Below are 23637 nucleotides of genomic sequence, written 5' to 3' on the forward strand. Positions count from 1 at the left end.
TGGCTTCCAATTCAATGCCTTTTCTCTACAATATAGCTGCTGTTATTTTTCAAGCAACTCTTCCATTTTCAGTCAGATGTCATTTCAACGGACAAAAAAATTACTTAAGTGAGCACACACGGGTATTTTTAGTGGATGCTGACAGCTGCACAGGAGTCTTTCTCAAGCTCTCTTCCCCATCCCCAGCACGCTTCTAAGACTCAAAGCACAGCACTGCTCCTGCTACAGAAGCCACCAAAGTTTCTCTTCCAAGTGGTCTTTTGTACCCCTGGGGCACTCTTCCCTCTCATCTCCCTCGTTTTCGTTTTTAAACCACTCCTTTCTTCCCACAACATACAAAATAAGAGCTCTTTCAAATCATTTTAATAACCTGGCAGTGACTCAAAGTATGCAAAGAAGATTCAAACATCTTCCCTTTAAAGGGGATGCTACCATGATGGCCTCACCACAAGCATAATCAAAGGCAAGGATGAGACCGGATGCAAGGAGCAAGGGTCGTAGCAAGACTTCAAGGCTCACAGATGGAAGAGCTTGGTTTCAGAAAGTCTCCTGAGGGCTAGCAGGCGGCAGAAGAGACGTGAAATTTCAAGAGATCCTCAGAGGACGGGGCGCGGTTGCTGGGTCATGAGCACCTTGAAGCGTTTCTTGATGGTGACTCGGTGTCGAGAGTATTTGTCGTCTGGGGAGAACCGAGCAGGGTGGGCCGAGCAGGTCTGCTGTCCCATAGGGTCAAGCTTCTGCTCGAGGAGGAAAGAGAGAACATAATCTCAGTACTGGAGTCGTGGGAAAACCCAATCACTGGCGTCGTGAGGGAAATGGAGGCTGGGATGGGGAGGAGGCCGTGCGAAAAGGGTAAACATGAAGACAGGAGCCGCGACTGCTCAGATCAAGAAGCCACACACTCCTGCCTCTACCACGCCTGGCTTCTGGGCTTTCCGGTCCCCCCACCCACCTCGGCAACTGACGGGCTCGTCTCGACCGTTCCTCCCAACGACATTTCTCGCCATGTCCATATACAACCTGTTTCCTCCTCTCACCTTCAGCGTGTAGACCCGGTCTCCTTCCTCGTTGAGGTAATACTGGAGAAACATGACCACACAGAAGCGTGAGCTTCTCATTCAGTTTGCAGCGCTTCTTAACTGAAGGCCTCACGTGTCAATTTCCTTCCGGGATAGCCGGGAAGTCTCGCTCTCAAAGCGCGCCGGGAAATGTAGTCCAGTTTATGCCTTTCTCCAGCAGGTCAGAATGGGGGCGCACTAGCGCAGGAGTTGGCCGGTTGCAACCCAGTCGCAACCTTGCGGGCGGGCGTTCTAAGACACGTGGAGTGTGCCCACTGTGTGCCAGACACTTCTAGGCATTGGAGCGGGGTGGGGATGGACACAGATTGAACATTAATGAATAGAATCTTGTCTTTATCTCAAAATTCACACCCATTTCAGAGGCAATGGGTTTCTAGCACCTGGAGAAACCGGGACTCCAGGATCCAGAGCCCCTCTTACCTCAGGGAAGAAAGAAGAAGCGTTTCTTCCCTCCCCGATTTTACATCCGGTTCCCTCGCCCTATTTCAAAGTATTGGCGGCAAAGAGTGCATGATGGGTATTCAATATTCTGTACGAAGAAAGCGTGAAGTTATTTTGTGAAACTCGTGAAGTATGTTTTAGTGGTCGACCTAGGATTCAAACTCAGGTCTCTACCACAAATTCAACGTTCTTTCTTATAGTGGTGAGTAGCTAATAATAGCATAATAAGATGCACCTCCTAGAGGTATTGCGAATTTTTAAAAGAATGTACAATTTCTCCTTATAGGACTCTAGTTTAAAGAAATGAAAATTGGAACCCACATATCATTAGAAAGGTGATCATTGCCGTACTATTTATAACGGCAGAAACATTGTAACATATATTAATTTTATTAACAGAAAAACCGGAAAGCTTTTTTTCTTTTTAAGCGTATAGCTTCTGTTTACTTGTAGTTGCATAAAATACCTCTGCAAGGATTCAGAAGAAATCTGGTTTCCTCTGGGATAAAGAACTCGGTTCCAGAGGAAAGGAGTGGAGGGAGACTTGCTGTGTATGCCATTTTGCGTAGTTTGACTTTTTAACCGTGCTGATGTATTATTACCCGTTTAAAAAATTAAAATTATTGGGCTTCCTTGGTGGCGCAGTGGTTGAGAGTCCGCCTGCCGATGCAGGGAATGCCGGTTCGTGCCCCGGTCCAGAAAGATCCCTTATGTCGCGGAGCGGCTGGGCCTGTAAGCCATGGCCGCTGAGCCTGCGCGTCCGGAGCCATGTGCTCCGCAATGGGAGAGGCCACAACAGTGAGAGGCCCGCGTAACACCGCCCCCCCCAAAAAATTAAAATTATTTAACAAAAATTTAAAACAACAAAAATAATTTAACAGACGAAAAGAAGGACATTTTGGTCTTGAAATTTTAGGCTGAATGGCAGTTTTTGATAGAGCGAGGGAGGCTTTTCAGCCAAGGGTAAGGCTAAGCCTTCTGTGGACTGCAGAGCTCATGGTAGTGGTTTATTTGGGAACTGCAGGACAGCTTTCCAAGGAAATGATATGCATACAGTAATTCAACACCCTTGATCTTCTGAGACAACCCTAATTTCAAGCATTCTGTTCCCTTGATCCTTAAATATACAGACTAGGTACTCTGAATTTGGTTTAGAAAATACAGCCAACATTGAATTGTCAAGAGTTTGCCACAACCTGCTATTAATAGGAAGTCAGGTACCAGAACTGGGTGTAATTGAAAGGCACAAAACTAGATATATTGGTAAAGAATTGTATAGGGGACAGGGATGTAAAACTGTGCGGTTGGGAATCTGAGAAAGAATTTGCAGGTTGTCCTAAAGAGATACACAACAATTGGGTTGCCATACTCTGGTTTGGAGGGAATTCCTGGTTACTGCCTACATACCAGAGCCCTTCATGGAATATCTCCCTAACCTCACCCTATATTCCCCCTCCCCTACCCCACTGCAGAATGCCTTGAATCCTAGATTCTAGTTCTGTTTTGATCTGATCTTTACCCTCCCTTCCTTGGATCCTTGTGTATCTGCTGGAGCCAGGTTACTCTCTGGGTCCTGTACCTGACTGTCTCATTCTGGAGGCTTCCAGACAGCCGCGGTTAGTGCCCAAACCTGAGAGGATGTCTTCAGATGGAGGTGAGTCTGCAGGTGGGGGGAAGGTCCCTGCCACCTGCTCCCCCCTTGGAGATTCAAAACTTGACACTTTACGTGGGGACCAGCTCTCTGGGCTGACCTCGAGGGATGTGAGAACACTAGACCCCGTCAAAGGCATCACACTTGGGGAGGCTGGGGAAGGAGATCGTGCCATTAGGACTATGGGTTGGGGAAGGAAGAGGGCCTCCTGGGTGGCAGATCAAAGTGCCTCAGAGGAAAGTGCTGAGTAGAGAGAAGGGATGGTAGTTAGCAACTTACTTCTCTGGAAGAGGGATTCCTTCAACATGTGTTTGTGTGGCACGGGCAGGGGTGTGTGGTACGAGGGACACAGAGGGTTTCAAAGGGAAGACCCAAGTTCTGGTGTTTTCTTTAGGCAATTGGAGGCTGCTCTAGAATTTTGCCCTGAGAGAACTGAGCTGGGGCTGCTCTCGCTCTTATTGGGTGGGGGGGAGTGGAAGCCTTGGCTAGAAAACTCTTCAGTGGGGTCATCTGTTGCCAAGTCTGTAGAGAAATGTCCTCTCGGAAGGTAGACCAGAAGGTGCTGTAAGTGCCTCTGCTTAGAGCCTCTTGGCTCCTTGCAGCCCCAGCGAGGGCTTCTCTTCTAGTTCAGGGAGCAGTTTTCCTTGCTTTCCCAGGGCCAGGGGAAGTGGGTCACTCCAGCAGGGATGAGAACTGGGGCTTCCCTGAGATGCTGTGTCTTTCTACCTTTTGTGGAACTCAGGCCTTCAGACCCATTTCACTGTGTTCCATACTTCCGGGAGTATTCCTGGCCCTCTGCTCTGTGGTTGAGGTGAAGGGTTTGCTCGTATTCCATGTCTCCTTCATGAACAGGAAGCAGTGGAAGCTGAATATTGTTAGTTTGCCAGTGGAATATACTTTATAAGAGGGGGAGGAGAGTAGCATGAAATTAGGCAGATGATCTTCTACTACTATTATTAAAAGTCCTGGGCTTCCCTGGTGGCACAGTGGTTGAGAGTCTGCCTGCTGATGCAGGGTACACGGGTTCGAGCCCTGGTCTGGGAGGATCCCACATGCCGCGGAGCAGCTAGGCCCGTGAGCCACAACTACTGAGTCTGCGCATCTGGAGCCTGTGCTCTGCAACAAGAGAGGCCGCGATAGTGAGAGGCCCATGCACCGCGATGAAGAGTGGCCCCCGCTTGCCACAACTAGAGAAAGCCCTGGCACAGAATTGAAGACCCAACACAGCAAAAATAAATAAATTAATTAATTAATAAACTCCTACCCCCAACATCTTAAAACATAAAAAATAAAAAAAAGTCCTAGGAGACACACATCCTGATTAATTAAGTACACGTTTTATGTATTTATCCCTGGTGTCTTTGACTAGAGTCCACATAGCCCCTGAACTGTGTTTCAGACTTCATTGTCAGTGCCTTGTTCAAAAGTGGACCCTAAATTTCTGATATTAGGTGTTCCAAGCAGAAGGATCACAGATAACGTTTTAATAGGTCCCGCATCTCCTTAAAGCTCTGGAAACCTCCTCCCCACACCGCCTTCCCCTTACCCATTTCCTGGCTCTTATCTCTAGTCATTCCTGGCTGTTATGTAACAAAATTCCTGGGAACAAAACATCTAATGCACACACACACCCTTCCTGGGAACAGTGCTTCTGTGCCTGGTGGCAGGGACCACAGAGCAGCTGGGAGCAGAATCCAGGTGGTGTGAGGGTGTTTGGAATGTACCCGTATGCTGGGTGGCATGTGTTATGGGGTATGAACTTGTGGGCCCAAGGGTCCTTGCAGCTTGCTTCCCTAGCGCACTAATTCTCAGCAGGGAGTAAGGGACATCAGAAATACTTGGGGGACATTTGCAAACTATACATGTCCCCCCTCCCTTACCTGTTGGGAATCAGGGCTCTGATTCTTCAGGGACTAGGGTGGAACTCAGATGACCTAGCTTCTGGTTTCCTCTTCTCCTACTCCAGCCCCTTGTTTTCTTTGTCTCTGCAGCGTCTCCATTGCCAGGACCCGACATGACCATGAAACCGGGCGCTGCCCTGTCTCCTTTCACTGCACTTCCCTTCCCCCAGCCTGGTCCTGGACCACCAGACCAACCACCCTGGGGGCCGCCCTCGCAGCACCCTGTGCCTTCGGCACTCTCTCCAGGCAACCCTCTGGTGCTCTCTGCATTCCCCAGCCCGTTGTTGGTGACAGGGGATGGGGGCCCTGGCCCCAGTGGAGCTGGAGCTGGCAAGGTCACTGTCAAAGTCAAGACAGAAGGAGGGCCAGCTGAGCCCTCCCAAACTCAGAACTTTATCCTAACTCAGGCCGCCCTCAATTGGACTGCCTCAGGTGCTCCCTTCGGGGGCCCTGAGAGTCCTGCCCCCAGATTCCTGACAGCCTCTAATGTGAAGACCCTTCTGCCCCTGAAAGCAGTTGGGGTGAGCCAGGAGGGCCTCCCAGGCCTTCCTACTCAGGCTCCATTACCAGCTGCCCAACTGGCCCCCATCGTGCCCCCGGAAAAGGCTTCGCCAGGGCCGCATGGGGCAACTGGGGAAGGAGGTCCTGCGGCTGCCCGATCCAAGCCCTCACTGGATGACCTCTCTTATACGTCCAAGGGTGTTTATGAGAATTTCCAATGCTGGCAGCGCTACAGAGCGTTGGCAAGGAGGCACTTATCCCAAAGTCCTGATGCAGAGGCCCTTTCCTGCTTTCTTATGTAAGTGGAGAGACCTGAGATTCATTATTCTAGAGGCTTTTAAATAAGGAGGATTTGGGGATGGACAAAAGAGGTTAGGCTATTTAGGAATACTTGAGGGCAGGTGATGAGGGTGCTGGAGATGCTATGATAATGAAAATAATAACGACGACGGCAACAACAATAACAAGCCTCTTTACCCACGTGCCAGATGATAACGAGCTTTCAGGTGTCTTCTCTCAAGTGATCTTCACAACCCTGTGAGTTCAGGCAGGCATTTTTATGGTCATCCTCATTTATGGATGAGAAGACAGAAGCTCAGAGCAGTGATTGGAACTTGGGCCTCTGATACCGAGTGCCAGGCCCCTCCCGTTCTATTTTACTACCTTTTGACATGGAGTTGAGCTGTCCAAACCGACCAGGATGAGGAGTGCTGGGAGGGGAGAACAGTGCGCAGCCGGGCTGAGGAGCTTGTGTGCCACCCTCTCTACCACCCCACGTTTTTTTGTTTTTGTTGTTTTGGCCACGCTTCGCGGCTTGCGGGATCTTATTTTCTCAACCAGGGATCGAACCCGGGCCCATGGCAGTGAAAGCACCGAGTCCTAACCACTGGACTGCCAGAGAATTCCCCACACTGCCCCCTGTTTTATTCAGGAGAATTCAAGTTGAAATAGGGAGATGGTAGAGCTTGCTTAGTGGTCGAGGACCAAGGCCCCACCACTCACTAGACTTGTCATCCTGGGCCCTGGCATTTACTATCTTTGCCCTCAGTTTTCTCATCTAGAAAGGGGATGATGATACCCACCTCAGAGGGTTGCTGAAGAGATGAAATGAGTTGATGTATGTGAAGTGCTCAGCAGAGCGCCTGGCACAGAGAATGCTTCATTAAATGGCAGCTGCTATTGTTATTATTAAAAGGCAATCTAGAAGAGGAGAAGAGCTCACAAAGGGCCAAAATGTCTGTGTGAGTGGATGCTTGGCCTGGGAGCCCAGGGTCATAGGCTGTTATGTTTATAAAGCAAAGTCATTGACCATCTGGGGAATTTTCTTCCCACCAAGACCCTCCGTCTCTCTCGACTGCATTGTACTCCCAGCATTCTGTGTAAACCACCGTAGAACGCACGCCACATCTTACTGGACTTAAAAAAAAGCAACTGTACCTGTTGTTCCTCCGGTGGCTGAACCCCTATAGGAATCCCCCCTTCCATCCTGACTCTGGAGTGAATAAATCAAAAGGCTCCCCCAAAGTCCTTGGTGTAGATCACCGTACCGACTTCCCGCTTTCTGCAGACAGCTCTGGGTTCTCTCTTGGAGGCTGGCAGGCTGAATTTCTAACTCCTGGCCTATTTCTGTTCTCCACGTTCAGGGGCTCTGGGCAGGGTCTCCCCCAAAGTGCGGTCCAGACCCTCTGCCACAGTCACCCGGGAGGCTGGTAAGACGCTCAGAACTGGGATTCTGGGGCGCTGGAATCCATGGTTATAACAAGCTTCCCCAGGTGATTCTACACAATAATGATTGAGGACTCATGGGAAGTCAGAAAGGCAAAAATGCATCATAAAGAGCTCAAAGAGTATTGATATTTGCCTGTGACGGGTATCCCAGAGGTAAAAAAACACTTAAAAACCAACAAATAAAAACACCACACAGCCTTTAATTAGATTCATTTGGGTTAGGGAGTGCCTTTTTAAAAATGTAAGAGCCATTGGGCAGGGTTCAGCCTACTTTACAATGAATCCCACTAATTGAGTAACATGAGTGCTTTCTTCCTCGTGTTTTGTTGAGGACAGCACTGTGAGAATTCAGGGTAGTTGATTTTAAAGGGTGGGGAGACGAACCGTCTGATTTTGTGCGAGGTTTGTAAATTTCAGTGGGAAGAAAGGCCAGTGTGGTGAATGGATGGATGTGAGGTTGGGGGTCTGGGATCTAATCAGCAGTGGGATGTGACAGGGACCGTGGGGCATGTTTGATCTGATGAGGGGCCGGGGGTGTGCACTGAGGTGGGTGTCAGGGCAGGTGGGAGGGGGGGTACACTTGTAGACTGTGACTGACCCAATGGGGGTTTTAGCCCAGTGCTTCGTTCCCCGGCCCGGCAGAAGGCCACTATGACCGTGGAGGAGGGACTGCCAAGGGCTGTGCAGGAGTGGGAACATACCAGCAACTTTGACCGGATGATCTTTTATGAGATGGCAGAAAAGTGAGTCCCACCAACCCTCATCCTCCCCAGGGGGGCTGTGTGGCTGAGGGGTGGGAGCAGGTAAGAGAGGCTTGGGTCTGGGCTGTGGATGGTTACTATAAGGGATGCTGGAGGAGAGGTGTAGACTAGCATAGGGTCTCCTGGATCCTCACTGCTTCTTCCACCATCTTGACTCTTGGGCTTTTCTATCCTATCTCCTCTTGGAAGCTCTCCCTTCTCCAGACCTTGAGTTGTATAGGGGCCTTGATATTGAAGCTCTTAGGATGGAATTGGAGCCCGGTTGGTGTCAAAAGTCCATGCTGAAGGGACCCTAGCAATGAGGAGGTAAGCTCTACTAGGCAGGTTCTTTCCTGTCTCGCAGACCAGGTAGCAAGTGACTACTGATGCAGACCTTGGGGCCACCACTCCTCTGGAAATAGTTTAGCCCGTCCTCTTAGGGAGGGGCTGGTTCTTGAAGAGGTTTGTCAGGGCAAGGTCCTGGATACCCAGAGTGGTCTTCTGGCTCATATCCCCCATTTCTCCATGATAATCTCCTCGGTTAAAAAAGTAACTCAGGAAAATGAACCCTTCCCTCCAAGCTTAACTATCACTTTCTCCCCCAAATCTGGACCCATACCTCCTAGATTTACCCTTCCAAGACCCCAGTCCCAGCCTCAGGACTCCTGGATCTCAGCGCTGCTTCCTGGTGGGAACCTGCCTTAAATTGCAACCCAGGCCCTGCTTTGGGATTTCAGGCATCCTTTATGGTTGTAGGCAGGGGCAGAGGAGGCCTTGAGGAGCGGCCCACGTGTGGGATCTTGCCAGGTTGTGGCATAGGCCTGACTGAATTCAACAAACCTGTATTAATCGCTGCTGTATACCCTCACCGATGCTGGGTGAGATAGCGTATGAAAAAGCCATGCATAGCTCTGTCCTGTGAAGCTTACAAGCTCTAGATTGTTTTCTTAACAAGCTTCCTAAGTGATGATTGCAGGTAGGGGGGCTATGTGGAGACCTTGTGAGTTTTCCCCAGAACTGTTATTCGGCTCTCTGTGAGTAGATACCCTGGGGTCTTGTGTCTGGGTTTCGAATGGATCTTGGTCTTCTCAGCACTGCCTGGGCCTTCGGCACCCTCTGCAGGTTCATGGAATTTGAGTCCACGGAGGAGATGCAGGTTCAGAACACACAGCTAATGAATGGGTCCCAGGGCGTGCCTCCTGAAGCCCCTCTGAAGCTTGATCCTCCAGGGACCCCAGCCCCCGAGGTTTGCCAGCAGGCAGGTAAGGCCGCCCAATTCCAACAGGAACCGTGGGCCAGAAGCTCAAAGGGAGGTGTGCAGAAACCAGTCACGGATCAGGGGAGGCATTGCCTGTGCTTCTACCAGTTTCCCTCCAGGCAGGGGCATTTGATGTTCCAAACAGGACATACATAGGAGACTGAGTTCTCAGGTTCCCTTTGTCCCAAACTAGGTATTGATCTTGGCTAAGTAAACCAACGACTCTCTCTCAGAGACTGTAATTGAGGCACGTGATACCTCATCCACCCAAGAAATGAGGGCTGGATCAGGGGGCTCTTTGGAGTTTCAGGGGTTCTGAGATTCCTCATCCAGATTCTCTCTCAGACCCTCCAGCTCCTAAATATCCTCCCCTGGCTGGTACTGTGTCAGGTCTGCCTGCTCCAGTCTGGAACCGTCTCAATGTGCCCAGGTTGCCGTTACAGATGCGGGTGAGAGGCAGAAGCCGAGGCCTTGGTGCCGCTTCCCATTTCTCCTTCCTGCTTCACCCCTCAGTGTACATTCCCAAGAAGGCAGCCTCCAAGGCGCGGGTGCCCCGCCGGCGGCAGCGCAAGACCCAGAGGCCTCCGGCTCCTGAGGCACCCAAGGAGATCCCACCAGAGGCGGTGAAGGAATATACCGACATCATGGAAGGGCTGGTGGCGAGCCACTTGGCCACCGAGGAGTCGGATGGAAAACAGGAAGAGGAAGAGCAGCAGCGGCAGGAGGAAGGGATGTATCCAGATATGGATCTCCTGAGTTACATCAATGAGCTGTGTTCTCAGGAGGCCTTTGTCTCCAAGGTGGGCTGGCCTGGGTGTCTGGTTTCTAGCAGATCCTGGGGTGGGAACTCCAGGGAATCAAAGATCTAGGGTTCTGCCCGAGGCAGTGGGCGACTCAACTGTCTTCCGTGCTGAGGAATATGTGTGCATGGGCGCACACACGTGGATGCGTGAAGCTGGTGTTTTCTAAAAGCCCAGGGAGAGGGTGGTGAGTAGGGAGGTGAATGGCTGCTTCTCTAGAGCCTCTTGGCTCCCGTTATCTCCTGTCAAGAACTCCCATCACTTTTCCTTCCATTTCCCCAGGTGGAGGCCGTCATTCACCCTCAATTTTTGGCAGATCTGCTGTCCCCAGAACAACAGAGGGATCCCTTGGCCTTAACTGAGGAGCTGGAACAAGAAGAAGGACTCGGTCTTGCCCAGGTAAACCTGGGAGGTAGAGAATATCAGAATGAGAGGCTCCCATGGCTTTACCTATCCCTGCACTGTCTTGGATGGTATGGCTCCTAGAGACAAACAGCTTCAGCAGTCAGCTTTGGGTGCAGAACAAGTAGGCAAGGGACCGTGGAAACAGGAAGCGTAAGGGCTCAAAGCATGGGAATAAGACCCAAGAAGGTGGAAAAGAAGAGCTGTGGTTATCTGGCTTTGAGGCCATTACTTAAGCCACTTGCTTGCGTTCCCTGCCCTGCCCAAGTATCATCTACTCAACACCCAGCCCGCCACCCCTTCTCACAACCACATATAGAACAATATCTGTCCATTTTCCTTCTAGCTGGTCCAGAAGCGACTCCTGCCCTTGGAAGAGGAGGAGGATGCAGAGGTACCTCCAAGCTGCAGTGGAGCTCTATTGGACTCACATCCTTCTGTTTCTGATGAGGATGAAGATGGGGCTGGGCAGCCTCGGCCCTCACCTGGGCTTTGGATGGCTGGAGGCACCATCTGCCTTGGAAAGTCTGCTTCTCTGGGAAAGCGGGCAAGAGAAGTGCCTGCTGGGCAGGAGCAGGACTTAGATGGCCTGAGGGGGATGTGCAGGGATGGGAACACTCTGCCATCCCCCAGTGGCTGGGACCTGCAGCTAGAACTTGCAGCTCCACAGGGAACGCAAGGGCCCTTGGGTATAGAGAGAAGAGGTTCTGGGAAGGTTACAAACCAGATAGCCCCACTTCAGGATGGCCACCTGGGAGGCGCTGAGTCCCCTGGGTGCTCCCGGGTGGGTGATAGGACTTCTGAGGCTCTGCCCCTTTGCTGGCAGGAAGGCCCCCAGTTCGAGATAGTTCTCAGTTTGGATGCTGGACTTGCAGAGCTGGCTCCTCTGCAAGGACAGGGGTCCGGAAAGCAGGCCCTGGGGCTGCAGACTGAACGACGGATAGGGGGTCTTGGAGTGGCTCCCCAGGAGACGGAGCCATTAGCAGTGCCCCAGGAAGGCTCTTCAGGGGCCATGTGGGGAGATGACAGAGGTCCTCCCACGGTTCAGCGTTCCGACCAAAACCCCTCCCCTAGAGCAGCTGGGGATAGGGGCGGGGACGGGACCTCCCTCAGTCCGGGAGTTTGCCTCAGCAGTGAGATGGATGCCGTAGGCTTGGAGATGCCCTTACAGATCGAGGAGGTCATAGAGAACTTCCAGGATTGGGAATGTGTCACTGAGCACCAGCAGGGCGGCCAGGCATTGGGCTCCAGAAGCAACATTTCTCTGGGTCCCGGAGAAAACACAGCACCTGGGGATGTGGGAAGCAGCATAGTTAGCTGTGGAGGCACAGATGCCACAGCTACCCTAGAAAAGAGAAACTACTGCAGCTCGTCAGGACCTCTGAGGGCCAACAGCCCGGCCTCAAGCCTTAAAGAAAATAGAGAGCAGAGCCCTGAGACTCTATGGGTTCCCAAGCATCTGTGGGTTGAAGGTTGCCCCCCGTTGCTAGAAAGCAGAATTGGTGCCTCTATACTGGGGGCTTCTGAAGAAACCCTCCTGCCTGCAAATCAAGGCAACAACCTTATCCTGGGGACCCAGGATACCTCCTCCTTCCCTGAGGCCAGCCCAGAGGCAGGGAGCGGAGGCAATTCCACTTCTCCCCTGGTGGAAGCCACAGATCAGGTCAACATACTAGATGTTAGGGATGCCGGTGGCCTCCAGCTAGGGGTCAGTAAGGATACCTGCCCACTAAGTTTTAATTCTTATGACCCCCAAGGTGAAGGCAGGGAGGATACTGATTTATCTGAGCCTAAAGACCTTGCTCCCTTACCAGGGGATCCAGAGTCTTACGCACATGGGACGCCCAAATCAACAGCTCCCCACCAGGGTCTTAGAAGCACTTCCCCTAGATTAGTTCTGAGAGAAGCCTCTCCTGTCAAAGAAACATGCAGCTCAGCAGATGGGGCCAAAGGCGAGGAGTGGGGGGACGAGGAGGACGAGGAATTCTCCAACTTTGCCCACCTCTTGGCCTCTAAACTTAGCCTCTCACCAAGGGGGCCTCCCCTCAGTTTTCGCCCTGCCTCAGGCCTGTTCTCCTCAGGGGGTCGGGGGGCCCAGAGAGCATCCCACTCCCTCGTTGCTGAGGCAAGAGGCCTCAGCCAGCCTCCGTATCCTGTTGCCAAGTCTGGGAAGCGAGCTCTAGTTGGCGGCCCAGCCCCTGCTGAAAAGAGGCCCTTCCAGGGAGCTGAACTTGGGGCACCTGGGAAGAAACCCCTGCCTCTGGGAGTGGTTCGGGCCGCACAGCCTCGTAAAAGAAGGCGTGATGGTTTCCTCACAGGTAGGAGGAAGAAACGACGTCGTACCCAGTAGGGGGCAGTGGGACCGTCCTGTCGCACCTGCCAGTCCCTGCAGCTGGGGGGCCCAGAGTAGATCTCACCCTGGGGGCACAGCAACTGTTGTTCTCAGTCCTAAGTTGTTTTGTTGTTCTGCAAAAGTGGCAAGCGTGGGAAAGGGCTAGGCTAGAGGTGGTCCCCTTGGTGAGAGGTTGGGGGAAGTACCTTTGGAAGTTGTATGGGGAAAAAAAAACAAAAATAAAGATTTTGTTGTTGGAAAATGCTTTCAGTGTGCCCCTTTGTATCACGTCTTTGCTCTAGATGGGGTAAGATGCTGAAAAGAAGGAAGGAGGTGAGGGCGGCCTCGGATTTGATGGATCCAGGTGACTGTCCAGCCTCATCTAGGCCCCCTGACAAGCCCTGGCGCTGAGGGTCCCCGTGATTACTTTATGCTCCCTCATCAGAAGCCTGGATGTGGTGTTGGGAGGGCTTCTCTGGATATCCTACCAGTATCTGTTTCTCTTTAAAAAAGTCCACAGATGGAAAAGCCCTTCTTTTTAACCTGTCAGATTTCTGGGATAGGTATCTATTTTCTAAATCTAACTAATTTCCATAATTGTGCCTAGACACAGCACCTTCTTTGGGGTGGGGCCTTTTCTTCTTCCTTGAAAAGCAGCTGGACAGAAGGGACTTATATGTCCCCAATTCATCCTGTGGCAGAAACCCCCTGGGCTGCAGGCAGGACGGTTAGTTCCTAACACAGGTCTCTGTCCCTACTATGGCGGGTGGAAACCAATCTCAGTAGGATTATTAAACATGAAATGGTAATTAGCTATTTTTTAACCTCTAATGAGGACAGAACAAGAGGGAATAAGCTGAAAAGAGGTTTGTGAGGAGGCCCGTTAGAGGGTATGACAACAGGAGGGAGGATACGAGATCTGCATGCTCCGTCTGGAAGTGACGAGGACTCATCCAGCTGTGGCCAAGAGGACTGACCTTGAGAACCTCTGGGAATCTTCCCATGGGCGGCCTGCAACAATGAGTCCCTTTCCTTCCCAGCTAATGATACCGCCAATGTGACTGAGCTTCATTTTTTTTTTTAAATAGATATAGATATATATTTATATATAAAATAGTTTCTTACAAAATAAGACCAAACGAACAAAAAATGAAAACCAACTTAAAAAAACCAACAACGATAACAAAAAGTCAAGCAGGACAGAGACGGGCTTGAGGCCCAGGGTTGGCCTCTGGCGCTGCCCTGATTCTGTGGGCGGGTGCGAGCTGGGGAGGTCGAGGTGCTCAGTCGCCCTTCTGCTTGGGGGCCTGCATGGCCCCGTTGGCCAGAGCAGGGGCGCTGTCTGGGGAGGAGGCGTTTGGTGTCTGCGAGGGGCGCAGGTAGGTGCCGAAGAGCTTCCCGTGGAGCGGGTGGTGAACGGAGAAGTCCTGGAACTCACCTGCATGGCAAGAGCGAGACGGGAAAGTAAAGACCTGAAGAGGAGAGGAAGTGGTCCCCAACCCTCTTCTCAGAACTGGTATGTCCTGTTCCTCGCATCTCAGCCTCACTGTCTCAAATCCAAGTTGACATCTTCTGCCTCCCCAGCTGGTTCCTCCCAGCCTTGCCCCTCGGATGTCCTGTTCCCGCAGGCTGGCTGCCAGTCCTGTTCCCTCCTAGCCCAGTGCCGGTGGCGCTCCGAGTGCCCGCAAGGGGCCTGGGAGGCCATGACTCACAGAGGGAGAGGCCCTGGCGGGCTCCTGCCTGGCACAGCTCGGCGTGCAAGGTCCTGGCGGCAGGGTGGGGCGAGCCCAGCAGCAGGTGCAGGATGGTGCTGAAGCCGTCTTTGTACAGCAGGCGGCCGGGCCCCTCAGCTTGCTTCTCTTTCTCCTCGGCAAAGAGCTGGGAGGGAAAGGGACGCAAGACAAGCTCTCTCCTCGTGCCGTCGCCCCGCACTTCTGTCTGACAGGCTCCTCCTCTTCCAAGAGTGTGGAGCCCAGGCCTCCTGCCACCCCCACCCCACCCCGGGCCCTTTCTGAATATAATCGTCACGGCTGCTGCCTTCTTCCCGTTGCCAGTGAGGCCTCGGCAGAGACGCTGGGGCTCTGCGGTTCAGACAGTGTGGCCCTGGGACACCGAGCGCCTACCATCCGGAGGCACCTGGAGACGGCACACCGCACAGGCCTCCGGGCGGGGTGAGCACAGCCTCCACGTGCCTCCCACCCCAACGTCCTGATACCTCAAAGGCCAGGCGAGTCAGCTCCTCCAGGCTCCTGCCCCCATCCAGAGCTGCCAACGCAAGGGCCACATCTCGGAAGTCCACCAAACCCCTGGCATCCTGGAGGGTGGAAGATAAACCAGGGCGATGCAGGGACCAACCCCGTGTCCCCCTTCCTGCTCTGGGTCTCAGCTCCTCCCTCTTCTCGTCAGGCCTGGGGGTGACCCCTGCCTGTGTCCACTTCCCTCAGAACCGTGAGCCCTAAACTCTCCGGGATCTCGGACAGTCCTCTCGGGGCATGGGTTTGCCTGGTGACAAAGCTCTCCTATAAAGGGATCTCCTAGGAACGATGGAATCCCTCAGGTATGCTGAAGTTACCATCAAGTTTCTGATATACTATCAGGGCATTCTGGACCCCAAGCTGGAAAAACTGGTTCTCTTCTGACTTGGCCTATGTGGGAGAACGGGTCCAACAAACTAACAGGGGGCCACTGGCATAATTCCTTACCAAAAAACTCCCTGAGGATACCTGCTGTGTCAGATCTATGTGGGACTGGGGCACCTGGGTTTTGGTTCTGTTCTTCTACAGGCTATGATGGGAAGCTCCTTTCAGGGACTGTCTGCCCCAGTCCAAGGACTCAGCACACCTGGATCACTCTTTGTTCCCTGAGAGGATGTTGAGAACCATGGTCTGCATCTTAGGTCAAAAAGAAGTCCTTGGGACCACTGGGAGTTGTTCATAAATATTATGAACCTTCTGGGGTTATTATAATTGGACAAGACAACCTGGTTAAATCCCAGGAAATATACAGCTCACCAAGATTCTTGAGAAGGTTCAGGAATCCCCCAGAGAAGCTCTGGGATATGTTTTAAAAATCTGCCCAAGTATTACACATACTTCTGGGTCTCAAACCCCTAACTGTCTAACCTGTCCAATGTTGTCTCCTCTGTATGTCACCTTCCCACCTAACCCTCCCCCAGTGCCCCACAAGGTCATATGATCCCCATCTCTGCCGATCTCCAAAATGCCTCAGAAATTTATGGACCTCATTGACCATCATTTCTCCATTGTTCTTCCCCACAATGAGTAAAACATTGCTGTTCAATGCACTGGACACTCTCTATATAAAAAAATGAATCTCCCAGCAGACCTCAGAAGATGTCCATCGAACAATAGCTGTTAGAGCGTCCAGCCCAGACTCCATATTGGCCATCCACACGGCCCCTCAGATACTGTACTTAAATCTCGAGCATCCCAGCCCCTTTACCTGCTGGAAGTAGCTAAAGGCACCAGCCACCATCTGGGGGTCAGAGAGCTGTAGCTGCCTGGCAAACTCTTCCTGGCTGATCATTCGACTCCGGCCTGGCTCTGCCTCAGTGTCCACACAGCCAGGGGACAGCCTACAAGGGAATTGTCGAAGGTGCAGAGCTGACTCAGTTTCCTTCTGGACACATCACCCAGCAGGATCCTGGCCTCAGTGCGGGTACATGTGGTGTTTTTCTAAGATGTACTCTGACTCATAGTCCCCCGGAGAGCCATTCCTACTTTTGTCACTGGGGTTATTACGTATCTTTCTTTTTTCCTCCTTCCTTTTACCCCATTATCTTTTAAAAAATTCCTCTGTCTTCCCACTTTTTCTTTTTTTCTTTTTAAAGACTCTTCTTCCTCCTACCCGTTCTCTTTTTTCTTCTTATTTTCTCTTGCCCATACCCTCATCTTCAAGGTCACTTACCCAGCCTTCCGAAGCACCCTTCCCAGTTCCCAGAGCTGCGGCTCCAAGGCCACCTTCAGCGGCCAACCACAATCACCGGCAAGCTTCCCTACAAACTCACACTCGGTGGCTGGAATGCCCAGGGCCCTACAGGATGAAGAGGGATGGAAAGCAGGGGAAATGAGGCAGAATACTCGCCTGTGGGTTCATTACTGATTCTGGCCTGCCGACTACAGGCCCCTTTGAGAGATCAGGCCCCTTTCACTCTCCCCTCCCCCACTTCAGCTGTCCAATAGCCCTTCCCCCTGCCCTAGCCGTTCCCCTCCCCACATGTGTGCCTCAAAACCCCAGCCCTCCTTCCCCTCCTGTGGTTCCTCTGCCCTGTATATCTGTTCTAGGAAATACCCTGTGGGACACTTACTGTGCCATAACCCTCTGGACATTGTTGGCATAGAGGGTGGGGTCCCTGCTTTCCTCCCGGCTGGGGCGGTACACAGGGAGGAACTGAAACACACACACACAGACCTCTCATCAGGATCTCAAAGCTAGGGGTGACCACTTCCACCCTCTTTCCGCAAAGCTTCCGGGCTCAGCAGACGCCCACTCTCCCACCCAACCCACGGGGGTCATACCTCCACATCCACGATGCTGCAGGGCTGAGAGGCTGTGAGCCAGAGGACTTTGAGTCTAAGAGAAAAGAGACCTCAGAGGCTCAGCAATCTCTAACTATGGGCTCCCCGCACCCCAAGGATGGGAGTGGCAAAATACTGTCCACCGATATAAGAATAAACTACTAGCCATACAGTCAGCTGGATGAGCATACAGCCGGGAGGCAGAGGGGCCAGAAAGGCGACAGGATAAGAGAGAGAACGCTGCAGGTCTAGGCCAGGGGAAGAAGTGCAGGCGAGGGTTTTCAGTAACCGGCAGAGGAAAAGAGGCAAGCCGGGTGGTGCGGACCACCGAGCGAGAAAAGCTAGGAAAGTAAGTCAGAAGTCACTATGATTACAGCAGGAATGATTAGGTGGGACAGCTTAAAGGCACTCCCAGATTATAGCAGGAGATGGGAACAAAACAGAGGGACGGGGCATCCCCTTCGCTAGAGTTCTCTCAGTCCCAGGACGAAGAAGGGCTATTCACCTTGTCTGGAAGGTGGAAGATGCACCAGGAATTCTGTGGGACCCCACTTCCCACCCTCACCCCAAGAACACCACTACTCACACTCCAGGGCCCCTCCATGCCCAGCTGGTGGTATCCTATGTGGTAAGCAGAGGTGAGGGGAGAAAGGCATTATTTTTCTTCCCCGGAACTGGCCAATCCTTTTGGAGCAGAGGCCCTGACCCTGACCCTGACCCACCCCACATGCACATCCCATGGTGGCACTAGCGGTTTTCACTGATTCCCATTCAGGGTGGACTTGTGCTCCCCGTCCCCCCTCTCGAACTAAGACTCACCAGACTGTTGGGGTAGCGGATGAGGACAGGCTGCACAGGCACCCCCGCGATGAGGCTCCTAGATCCCGTTTCCACCCCCCACCCCCCAGGCAGAGGTTAGAGAATGGAGGTAGCTAGAGGGAGTGAAGTATAGGCATCTGGATCAGCTCTACAATGAGATCTGGGCTTGCTCCATTTCATTTATAATTTTCTCTGACTCATGGAGACTCTTCAGTGTCAGCTAGGAGGCTCCCCGTCTTCCTCCCACCGCCCCCCACCCCTCCACTTCTTGGGTTATTCCAGAGTCCCTCTCCAAATCCTGGGCTCCTTTTTCCTACAGCCCTACCATCCACTGCTGTTTTATTCACCTGGTTTGAATTTAAGCAAAGCCTTCTTGTTGGAACAGGTGCCCTCAGGAAAGAATAGTACCTGGGTAAAAAAAAAAAAAAATCAAGAGACCAGAATGCGGTGGGTGGAAGGGGACGAGAGGAAAAAGAAGCCTCTTCAGGAGCACATAAAAGGCGAGGAAGTCTGAAGACCCTTTTACCCACCTGGGGCCACTTGCCTCCTGAGGTAGCCCGCCTTCGTACCTCCTCCACAACCCTGCGCCGAGAAGCTGGGTCATGCCTGGACACTAGGATGGCTTGGTTGAAGCGAAGAAGGGCTGGGATCCGGAGAGGATACAAGGAGTCACTTGGTTCTTCCCCAGGGGTAGTAACACCTGCAGCCTCCCCTTCCTCAACAGTAGGAGATGCTTCCCGGGTTATCTCTTTGCCCTGGGGACCCTCCTTTCCTGGTGTGTTATCCCTTTTAGGGAACTGACCAGAGCTCCCCGCTCTCTTCTAAGCACAGAGCTCAGAGTCGAAGAGGTTGCTTTTCACAAGTGGTGTTAATTTGCATTTCATTTGCCAGCATCAGGCAATATCCCTTCTAACTTCTCCCTCTCCCCTTGGGGCCAGTTCTCTCCAGAGTCTCTGATTCCTGTCTCCTTCTCCAGAGTGGTCATCTCCCCTCTTCACTCCTCTTAATCTCTCACCTCCAATGACAGGAACAGAAAGGTTCTCAGCTCGAGACACAACCTTGGGCAGGTCACAGGGCAGCAGAACAATGGGGTCAAAGAACGTAGAGTGAGGGGCAGCAACCAGGACGGGAGCTTGAAGGCGGGAGGCCCGCTGGCCCCGAACTCGAATCCGGAGGAAACCAAGCAGGAAAAAGAGCAGGCGGCTAAGGCCCAGCACCCCATTGTGGCACACAGTCCTGCAAGGCCAAGGCTGGGCATCAGTGGAGACCGTGATCCTGACCTTCACTCACCCCAGGCTCAGACACCCAGGAAAGCAGGTGTCCTTCTTTTGCCCTCTATTATCTGGCAAAGGGGCTAAAGTCTCTGGGTTACTTTTGGGACATATCAGGGTGCAAAATTTAGAGTTGAGGTCCTGGGTACCAGGGACTGGGCCTGGCTGACTCATCTCACCTACCCAGGCTGGGCATCAGCGGAGACCGTGATCCTGACCTTCACTCACCCCCAGGCTCAGACACCCAGGAAAGCGGTGTCCTTCTTTTGCCCTCTATTACCTGGCAAAGGGGCTAAAGTCTCTGGTTACTTTGGGACATATCAGGGTGCAAAATTTAGAGTTGAGGTCCTGGGTACCAGGGACTGGGCCTGGCTGACTCATCTCACCTACCCAGGCTGGGCAGGAGAGCTTCGGAACCCTCCCTCCTCCTCTCCTTCAAGAGGGAGCAGAATGGATAGCAGGGAAGAGGAATGAGAAGCTGGGTCTCTGGGGGCTGGTTCCTCACTTACTTTCTCCATCCTGTAATCGGCTCCTGAAGCTGCTCCTCAGTAAGACCAGCTACTTGCAGCCAGGCAAAGGGCCAGAGGAGAAAGAGGACGATAAAGGCCAGAAGCACTCGGATGGGGGCCAGCAGTGCCCCCAGGAGGCAGAACTGCAGAGGGTGGGAGAGGAGGCCACTTCAGGGCTGAGATGCTCCCTCCAGGCTTCCCCTCTCCCACAAGGATGGACCCAGGAGCAGAGGGCCATCACCCCTGTATACCAGGAGACGAGTTGTGTGGGAACAGGAGATGGGACTGGAACCCAAGGTGGGATGAAGACACCAATGAGGGAAAGAGGATAAAAGATTAATGGGATCAGGGGCCTCACTTTCCCGTCTTTCAGCTGGTGCCCATCACACCAACAAAACTGAAAGACTGTTAAGAGGATTCAAGGATAACTAGTGTGAAAGCGCCCAGCACTGTGCTTGATGTAGGGTAGGCTAGAGATAGTTCCTCCTCCCACCACCACCTTCCATAAATAGCTCCTACGTCTAACAGAAACCAGGTGCATAGTTCTGTCCACTTCGGGTCTGGGAGGCAAAGGGGTGGGAAACACAGAGAGGTCTACTTTTCAGACCCAGGCCATTCTCTAGTTCTGCCCAGGAGCACTTCCCCAGTACTGGGGGAAAGGCGAGAAAAGAGATCGGCCCTACTCCACAGGGTAGGGGTTGCCAGGAGCCAGGGTGACACCATGGGCTGCCCTGGGGAGAGTGCAGGTAAACAAACCGAGCCCCAGGAGCCGGCCTCAGGGGAGGTGAAGGCAACAGAAACCTCGGACACTCCCTTCTCATACCACTCCCCAGCCTCCCCAGGCCGGCGCAGCCCTCCACTTCCTGTAGCCAACCCCCCTCTCCATCTCCCTCCCCCCACCCCAGCGGGAGGTGCTGCAGTGCATGGGGGGTGGGGTGGGTAGTGGAAAGGAGGGGTTGCTGGAAGAGCACGGGGGTTCAGGCTCCGGGCCCAGAAACCTCTTCCAAGTCAGAGCCTCCTAGAAGCACTCAGCACGCCCCTGCCCGCCCCCCCCATCCGTGGCCTCTACCTCCATCCTAGCCCATCGGCCTCCGCAGGATGTAATCCGCAGTCTCCAGCGTCCTCCACCTCCCCTACCCCTGGCTCCCCTGCAATCCTCCATCCTCACCTAGTCAGTTCTCACACACCTTCAGCTTGTCTGTCGCCCAAGCCCGCGTCCTCCCCAGGACTCCTCGACCATCCCCTGCCGCCCCCACGTGCGCACCCCCTGACTCCCGCCCCGCTAGCCTCTCACCGACCCCTTTTCGGATCCCCATCTGTATCAAGGCTCCAAAAGGCCTCCTTTTTCTATCTCCACGAGTCCTCCCGACGCCCCCCGCCCATACCTTACCTTAACCCTCTGGAGGCGGGAGAGGTGTAACTCATGCACGAAGGGGTTGGGGGGCGCCGGGGGTCCGGGGGTGGGGTAGAGGGGGGCCCAGTCCCCCGGACTTCCCTGGCTCATAACGGCGGGAGAACGTGGGAGGGAGGGCACCCCAGCCCGGCCCCGGGCCCCTCTTTGCAGAGCAGCAGCTGCAGCTGCAGCAGCGGCGGCGGTGGCGGCGGCGATCTAGCCCCGGCCCCGCCTGGTGCGGGGCGCCGAGGGGCGGGGAGCAGGCTGCGCGGTCGGGCCCGCGTTGTCAAGGAGCCGGCCGAGGGGCGGGGCTTCCAGCGTCCCGGCGCCCCTGCTCCTCCGCGCCCGCCACAGCGTCCGCAGCCCCTCGGGCCATTGTTACGAGGCGGCCGGATGCTGGAGCGCGGCGCCTGCCTGCGGGCTGACCCCGGCCCTGCGCCTCCGGGCGTCCCTCTCGGAAAACCCGGCCCGCGCCTCCCCGCAGGCCTCCGGCTCGGAGCGAGTTTGGGGCGGGCGAGGAACGAGTGGAGCTGAGAACGCCCTCAGACTCTGCCCGGGCGTCGAGGTCACCCTGCAAGCACAAATCGGGGTGGGGCCCTCGGGCGGATGAGAATGGAAGGGCGGGCACGCAGTGAGCGGAGGTCCGCAGCTCGCGGCCGAGGCGGGGCCCACCACCTCTCGGAGGCCGACCACCTTTCCTTCCTGGTTGGGTCGACGCCATCGCGCGTGGACTTGAGGCGCTCGCGCCCTCTGGCGGCCGTACTGTGCCTAACAGCTCTCGGCATCCGCGTCCTGCCTGAGCTAGGCAGGGCTGCCTGTTTTGGTGTGAGGACTCCATCAAGGAGTAAGGTACCGGCAACCATCAAGACGCTGGTCGTACATTTACCAGGGCACAACTAGGCCTGGACGGGCAGTGCGAACCTGAAAATCTGGGATGACCCCGGACGCAGCCCTCTTTTTCCAACTAGTCTCTTTTTTCTGTCTTTCTGTTTCTTTCTCTCCCTCGCTCCAGTGTGTAAGAGGACAGTAATACCCCTCATCCCCAAATTCCAAACTGTCCTAGAAAGCACATAAACTGGTTAGACCCTGGTCGTCAGGCCATGGTGAGATCAGGGAACTGGCTAGGTTTTGAGATCCACAGCCAGTAACACAATCAGAAATAGTGACAAAAAGGAGATAAGAGCCTCGTTGCTTGTGGAAAGAAGCTGCCTTCAGTTCACCTTGTTTTACTTCTCTCTTCTGCATCCCTGTCAGTCACCATTTCCTGAGGGTAATGGAAACAATGGCAGATCAATGGGCTATTGGGTCATGGGTACCATTAATCTTTTATTGGAAGGGGGACCAGGCAAAAGTCAGAAGTCACTTTACTTCTATCTAGACCCCCTTCCCTCCTTCCTTGCCCCATAATTTACCCACTTATATTCCTGCCTATATCCCTAAGAGAGCAGCCAGCATTCTCAGAGAAATAAAAGGATATCCTAGTCAGATTTATTTCTTAAAGATTTTTAGAGAAGATTCCATGGCTCTTTAATTTTAAAATTTAATTTATTTTTCCAGCTTTTTTGAGATATTATTGACATATATGTAAATTTAAAGTGTACAATGTGATTATTAGATACATGTATGTCTTTTTTTTTTTTTTGCAGTACGCCGGCCTCTCACTGTTGTGGCCTCTCCCGTTGCGGAGCACAGGCTCCGGACGCGCAGGCTCAGCGGCCGTGGCTCACGGGCCCAGACGCTCCACGGCATGTGGGATTTTCCCGGACCGGGGCACGAACCCATGTCCCCTGCATCGGCAGGCGGACTCTCAAGCACTGCACCACCAGGGAAGCCCCAGTCTTGGTTCTATATTTGCACTAATCCTTCCTGGAGATAATGGTATGAATTTGAGTTGCCAGAGTGAGATTGGTTCAGAATAAAGTAAACAGTCTTGAATTTGGCACCACAAAATAGTTCATGGGACTGTTGTCCAGTAACTCCTTTGCTTGGGGCATATACCCACCCATTCTTTCCCATGTCCCCTCTGTCTAATGTTAGCTGCCCCCACAGCCACTCCCTTCTACCACTGCTTCATCCTGAGCTTTCCGGTTTTCTGGTGACAACCAAAAAGTTCTGTTTCCTGCCTTCTGCTTTTTCACTAAGAAATACCATTTAAATTTTGATGAAATATCTAAGAATTAGCAGTGATTTATGGGAGAGAACTAGGTTAGGGGCTGTGTGAGGTGGTGGTGGAATGTGTAAAGAGGCAAAGCAAAGCATGTATTCAAGTATTAT

The 23637-nt window shown here is 53.2% G+C and overlaps 3 protein-coding genes across 3 annotated transcripts; 1 reads left to right on the forward strand and 2 right to left on the reverse strand.

Moving 5' to 3' along the window:
• Window positions 1-346: 346 nt before the first annotated feature.
• On the reverse strand, window positions 347-1164 carry NOP10 (NOP10 ribonucleoprotein). Its single transcript, XM_032624932.1, has 2 exons — window positions 1038-1164; window positions 347-737 (listed from the first exon to the last, which is right to left on the reverse strand). The coding sequence occupies exons 1-2, from the start codon at window positions 1116-1118 to the stop codon at window positions 597-599; spliced, it is 222 nt and encodes a 73-aa protein (XP_032480823.1). The 5' UTR covers window positions 1119-1164; the 3' UTR covers window positions 347-596.
• A 1979-nt stretch (window positions 1165-3143) lies between these two features.
• Window positions 3144-12900, forward strand: NUTM1 (NUT midline carcinoma family member 1). The gene is made up of 7 exons (XM_032624448.1): window positions 3144-3174; window positions 5163-5871; window positions 7916-8044; window positions 9164-9303; window positions 9813-10099; window positions 10382-10498; window positions 10848-12900. The coding sequence occupies exons 1-7, from the start codon at window positions 3159-3161 to the stop codon at window positions 12849-12851; spliced, it is 3402 nt and encodes a 1133-aa protein (XP_032480339.1). The 5' UTR covers window positions 3144-3158; the 3' UTR covers window positions 12852-12900.
• A 1004-nt stretch (window positions 12901-13904) lies between these two features.
• LPCAT4 (lysophosphatidylcholine acyltransferase 4) lies at window positions 13905-21614 on the reverse strand. The gene is made up of 14 exons (XM_032624449.1): window positions 21361-21614; window positions 19971-20113; window positions 19206-19426; window positions 18721-18833; window positions 18532-18598; window positions 18191-18243; window positions 17958-17992; window positions 17372-17426; window positions 17161-17243; window positions 16761-16886; window positions 16296-16428; window positions 15049-15147; window positions 14546-14711; window positions 13905-14271 (listed from the first exon to the last, which is right to left on the reverse strand). Exons 1-14 carry the CDS (start codon window positions 21472-21474, stop codon window positions 14117-14119), a joined length of 1563 nt encoding a protein of 520 aa, XP_032480340.1. The 5' UTR covers window positions 21475-21614; the 3' UTR covers window positions 13905-14116.
• Window positions 21615-23637: the final 2023 nt, after the last annotated feature.

The sequence above is a fragment of the Phocoena sinus genome, chromosome 2 (genome assembly GCF_008692025.1).
Source record: "Phocoena sinus isolate mPhoSin1 chromosome 2, mPhoSin1.pri, whole genome shotgun sequence".
Lineage (NCBI taxonomy): Eukaryota > Metazoa > Chordata > Mammalia > Artiodactyla > Phocoenidae > Phocoena > Phocoena sinus.

Bases quoted from the DNA above. Each gene is read 5' to 3' on its own strand.
- NUTM1 (XM_032624448.1), top strand. The intron at 8,045-9,163 runs GTGAGTCCCACC...CACCCTCTGCAG, and splicing joins TTTTATGAGATGGCAGAAAA to GTTCATGGAATTTGAGTCCA. The intron at 9,304-9,812 runs GTAAGGCCGCCC...TTCACCCCTCAG, and splicing joins CGAGGTTTGCCAGCAGGCAG to TGTACATTCCCAAGAAGGCA.
- LPCAT4 (XM_032624449.1), bottom strand. From the start codon at position 21,474: ATGAGCCAGGGAAGTCCGGGGGACTGGGCCCCCCTCTACCCCACCCCC. The intron at 16,887-17,160 runs GTAAGTGTCCCA...TTCATCCTGTAG, and splicing joins GTCCAGAGGGTTATGGCACA to GGCCCTGGGCATTCCAGCCA. The intron at 14,712-15,048 runs GTATCAGGACGT...TTTCCCTCCCAG, and splicing joins TGACTCGCCTGGCCTTTGAG to CTCTTTGCCGAGGAGAAAGA.
- NOP10 (XM_032624932.1), bottom strand. From the start codon at position 1,118: ATGAGAAGCTCACGCTTCTGTGTGGTCATGTTTCTCCAGTATTACCTC. The intron at 738-1,037 runs GTGAGAGGAGGA...CTCCTCGAGCAG, and splicing joins ACCGGGTCTACACGCTGAAG to AAGCTTGACCCTATGGGACA.